The 3,817-nt window shown below is 57.1% G+C and overlaps 2 protein-coding genes across 2 annotated transcripts in view; one reads left to right on the plus strand and one right to left on the minus strand.

Moving 5' to 3' along the window:
* H310_00780 (hypothetical protein) overlaps positions 1–1,491 on the minus strand; it is a gene marked incomplete at both ends in the record, with an annotated part of 13,397 nt that extends 11,906 nt beyond the window's left edge. Inside the window, one exon of the mRNA XM_008863677.1 lies at positions 37–1,491. Coding sequence (XP_008861899.1) covers positions 37–1,491 — 1,455 coding nt within the window. The remainder of the gene's footprint in view (positions 1–36) is intronic.
* A 1,670-nt stretch (positions 1,492–3,161) lies between these two features.
* H310_00781 (hypothetical protein) overlaps positions 3,162–3,817 on the plus strand; it is a gene marked incomplete at both ends in the record, with an annotated part of 4,368 nt that continues 3,712 nt past the window's right edge. Inside the window, one exon of the mRNA XM_008863678.1 lies at positions 3,162–3,809. Within this exon, the coding sequence (XP_008861900.1) occupies positions 3,162–3,809 (648 nt within the window). The remainder of the gene's footprint in view (positions 3,810–3,817) is intronic.

Here is a 3,817-nt window from a genome sequence, read left to right on the forward strand (position 1 = left end):
GTTTTGGATCCACGCTTGCTGCGAAAAGTACGCGACGCGGCCGCCCACAAACACCGTGCCTTCGTACTTGTCCATTTCGCCGAGCAGCGCCGCGCACAGCGACGACTTGCCTTCGCCGACCGACCCATGGACCACGACAAACTCGCCGCGCTGGACGGTCAAGTTGACGTCCGTGAACAGCGGCTTGGCGGCGTCCCACCCAAAACGTGCCTTTGTGATGGCAATCTCGACATTCTGCGCGTTGAAAATCGCCGCCTCAGCTGGGGTTGCGGTCGTCCGCGTCGTGATATTTGTTGGATCCTTTTCGTCCAGGTCGAGGAACTCGGCGAAGCGCCGCACGGCCACGAGCGCCTGCATCATGCTCGCAACGATTGTAGGTAGCCCGCTCAGTGGAAACCTGAGCAAGTTGAACAGCGTGAGCGCGGTAAACATCTTCGTGGCGCTCAGCGACTGCTGCATCACGAGAGTATACGTGGCAAACGACACGATCGTGACGAGGACCGGGCCGAGGTACAGCACGGCCGTGCTCGCGCTGGCCAACGTAAAGATCCGCCACAGAGTTGCGAGCTCGGCGTTGCGTTTGGCGGCAAGCTTGTCGCCAACTTTGTCCTCCCACGCGTTCATCTTGATGATTTGCATGGCGCCAAACACTTGGTCGACGCACTTCATGCGGTCGTCCTTACACTCCATGAGAAGCTTGAACGCGCCGTGCTGGATGGCGGCGAGGAAGTTGTTGCCGACCAACGTGACCACGATGACTCCGAACCCGACGAACGTCGCCCACCCGATCACGTTGTACAGCATCACGGTCGTCGCAATGACCTGGACGGGGATGAGCCACAGTTGGTTTGCAAACACGGAAAAGTTGAGAATCCACGTGATGTCGTTCGAGAACAGGTTGGCGATCTCGCCGGCGGTCTTGTCTCGCCGACATTTCGTGTCCAGCGCGATGGCTTTCTGGAAGAGCAGGTGCTGCAGGGCAGACGTGATGCGAACGGCAACCACCTGGTTGTCCAGGTTGGCGTGGGCTGTTATCACGGCCTGCACGACTTTGACCACGAGCAGCAGGACGATGCGCTGTCCTATCGCGACGGCGTCGAACTCGTCGGGCGACTCGACGGCTGCTAAGATCTCGCGCAGCACCCACGGCCCGAGCAGTGTGCCGCCGACCGCGCCGAGCTGTAACAAACCGGCCAACGCAAACCTCCACCCGTACGTCGCCACGATGGTCCATAAGATGGACCGACGCGCTTTTTCAAAGGCGGGTTCGAACTGGCTGCTCACATGGTGGCACTGGTTCGCAGGTTCCAGGGGCCACAAGTCGTCGGGCTGCAATTGACGTTGGTTGCCCAGTGCCAAGAGGGGCGACGCCCAAGTGAAAAACGTACGCGAGAGCCACCCTGCCTGCACGGTAGGGTGCCATCGACTGTGCTTGTCGTCGCTCGGTCGTGTGCAGTCGAGCTTGAGGGACTCGTACCTCGTTCTGGGCATGGTAAGATCGATTTTGATGGGCAGTTGGTTTCGCGGAATTCCCGATGGTGGTGGCTGAGACCCGTGACAAGCCAACCACGGTGGCATGCGAAGGTCGCCACGAGCGGTTTCAACGTCCTGGGGGTGGGAGGGGGGGGGGGCGTTCGGGTACTCCCCGCTCTCGTCGGGGCGGATCCTGGGCCCGTGGATATACAATGTTGGGGACAAGTCGTGCGGAGGGGGGGCTGCGTCCGTCGAAACGTTTCCGACATTACTGTACCGACACGAGAGGATGCTGGCATGCAGGTAGCCGCGCCGCCGAAAGATGTACCTGTCCGAACGCCAGCGAAATCGTTTGCTTGACAGCTCCCGACTGGGGGGAATCAAGATCCTCGTCCGTCGCGTACGATGTGGTCTCGCCAGCGTATCGACGCAACCGATCGACACCGAGCCGCAGCTTCCAATCGCTCCAACGACGCGGTCATGCGTCAAACTCGAGCAGAGGAGACGCCGCCGAGACGACGGCAGAATAGGCCGCCGACGACTGTGGCCTCGGATCTTTCAAGTTGATGAGATGCAATGGAATTTTCGAATCACGGCCAGCACAAACGTCAGTAACGTTTTCGTGGACAGAGTCGCCAGGCCCATCCAAGCCTCCACTGCATCACGCGACATGCCAGCGAGTGCGATCCTCGTGCTGTGTACATCGTCAAACTGCACTTGCGATCCAGTGGCGATCGTGTGGCAAGGAACTGCAAACTGGACATTCAAGGGATTTGAACGGGTTTCCGTTGTGGGCTGTTTATACTCTCTCGGTATTCAACGCCGTCGCCAGCGATATAATAACCCACGGAGTGGAACTCAAGACCAGCCTGTCAACGCGTTGTTCCATCACGATGGCAGGGTATTCCTGTGCGCGCCTTGGCATGCCATCGATCTCGTCCATCCCCAACGGATGCATGTGTGTATCTTTGGTCGAGCATGCTTCCCCCACCCCCTCCATACCGTTTCATCCTTCTCGACCGGTGTGCCTTGCTTCGCATGTACAGACTTGACGGGGGCGCCTCTCGTATCGTCGTGGTTTCCCCCCGTGTGCGTTTTGTCGCCGGCATTCAGTACAAGAAGAATAGTGCGGCAGTTGTGTGTGCTTGCGTTTGCAAGGCGACCTCCCATGCCTCGTTTCACTTGTCATGACGTGGGTGACGGACGAAGTACTAGCTCAAGCCCGGCATCCCGACGCCGGCCTGGCGTCGTGAATGGGTGGCTGAAAACCACCGAGCACCTCGAAGTGGTACGTTGGGTGTTACAAATCCAACGCCGTGTCCATCGCAACAACCCACCATAGAGAATGTATTGGCAAATACAGCTATCACATCGCGTGGTTTCTCTTTTTCGACGATGGAACCTTTCACTATTTTGACCACACTAAGTTGTGGTGAAAACTTCAGCATGTACTTTGAGCGGGATTATTTCAGCCAATCAGACACGACATACAATGTGCAGGGAATGATATCGTTTTGATAGGTTGAAATACAACCAATCAAACGGAATCATTTTGATAGGAAGGCAGGAGTAAAATTGGATTGGGTAAAAATAAACCAATCCACGAACACTGTCCATGTACCGACATGCGAGCAGTCGGCCAACTTCGTCGACCTGGGCTTGCTTGTTACACTTGCGATTTGGAACCTATGGCAGCCAAGTACCAGTCCGTGGCCTTGGAGGCCAAGCTAGAGAAGCCTGCGGGCCATCCTCTGGACAAGGCCAGCATCGTTTCCAAGTTATTCCTTTCATGGGCGACTCCGCTCTTGACACTAGGGAACGAGCGGCAACTGGACTCATCTGACATTTGGGCGCTGCAGGACGACTACCGGTGCCACACCACGAGCACCGCGTTTGAGCCGACGTTCAAGCACACCCGGTCGATTTTGTGGACGATTTTCATCACGTACGGGTGGCGGTTTGTGTTTATTGGGGTGCTGCAGGTTGCCACGGTCGCGTGCACGTTGTATGGCCCGATCGTGTTGCGCCAGATCCTGTCGGCCGTCGAAACCAACTCGTTCGACGTCAGTGCGATTCTGAAGCTGGTCGTGTCGTTGTTTGTGGTCAAGTTGGTCGCCGCGCTCTTGTCGGCACACTCGAGTTTGGAAAACCAGCTCATTTCAGTCAAAATTACGTCGGCGCTGCAGCACTTGCTCTACCAAAAGACGATGCACTTGGACTCCAAGTTTCGCCGCGAAAAAACGGCCGGCGAAATCGCCAACATGTTTTCCAACGACATCCAGTACATCATAAACTTCTCCATCAACGCCAACCAGCTGTGGCTCGTGCCGGTCCAGGTCGTCGT

This window comes from Aphanomyces invadans (assembly GCF_000520115.1).
Source record: "Aphanomyces invadans strain NJM9701 unplaced genomic scaffold supercont1.1, whole genome shotgun sequence".
NCBI classification, from domain to species: Eukaryota; Oomycota; class Saprolegniomycetes; order Saprolegniales; family Verrucalvaceae; genus Aphanomyces; species Aphanomyces invadans.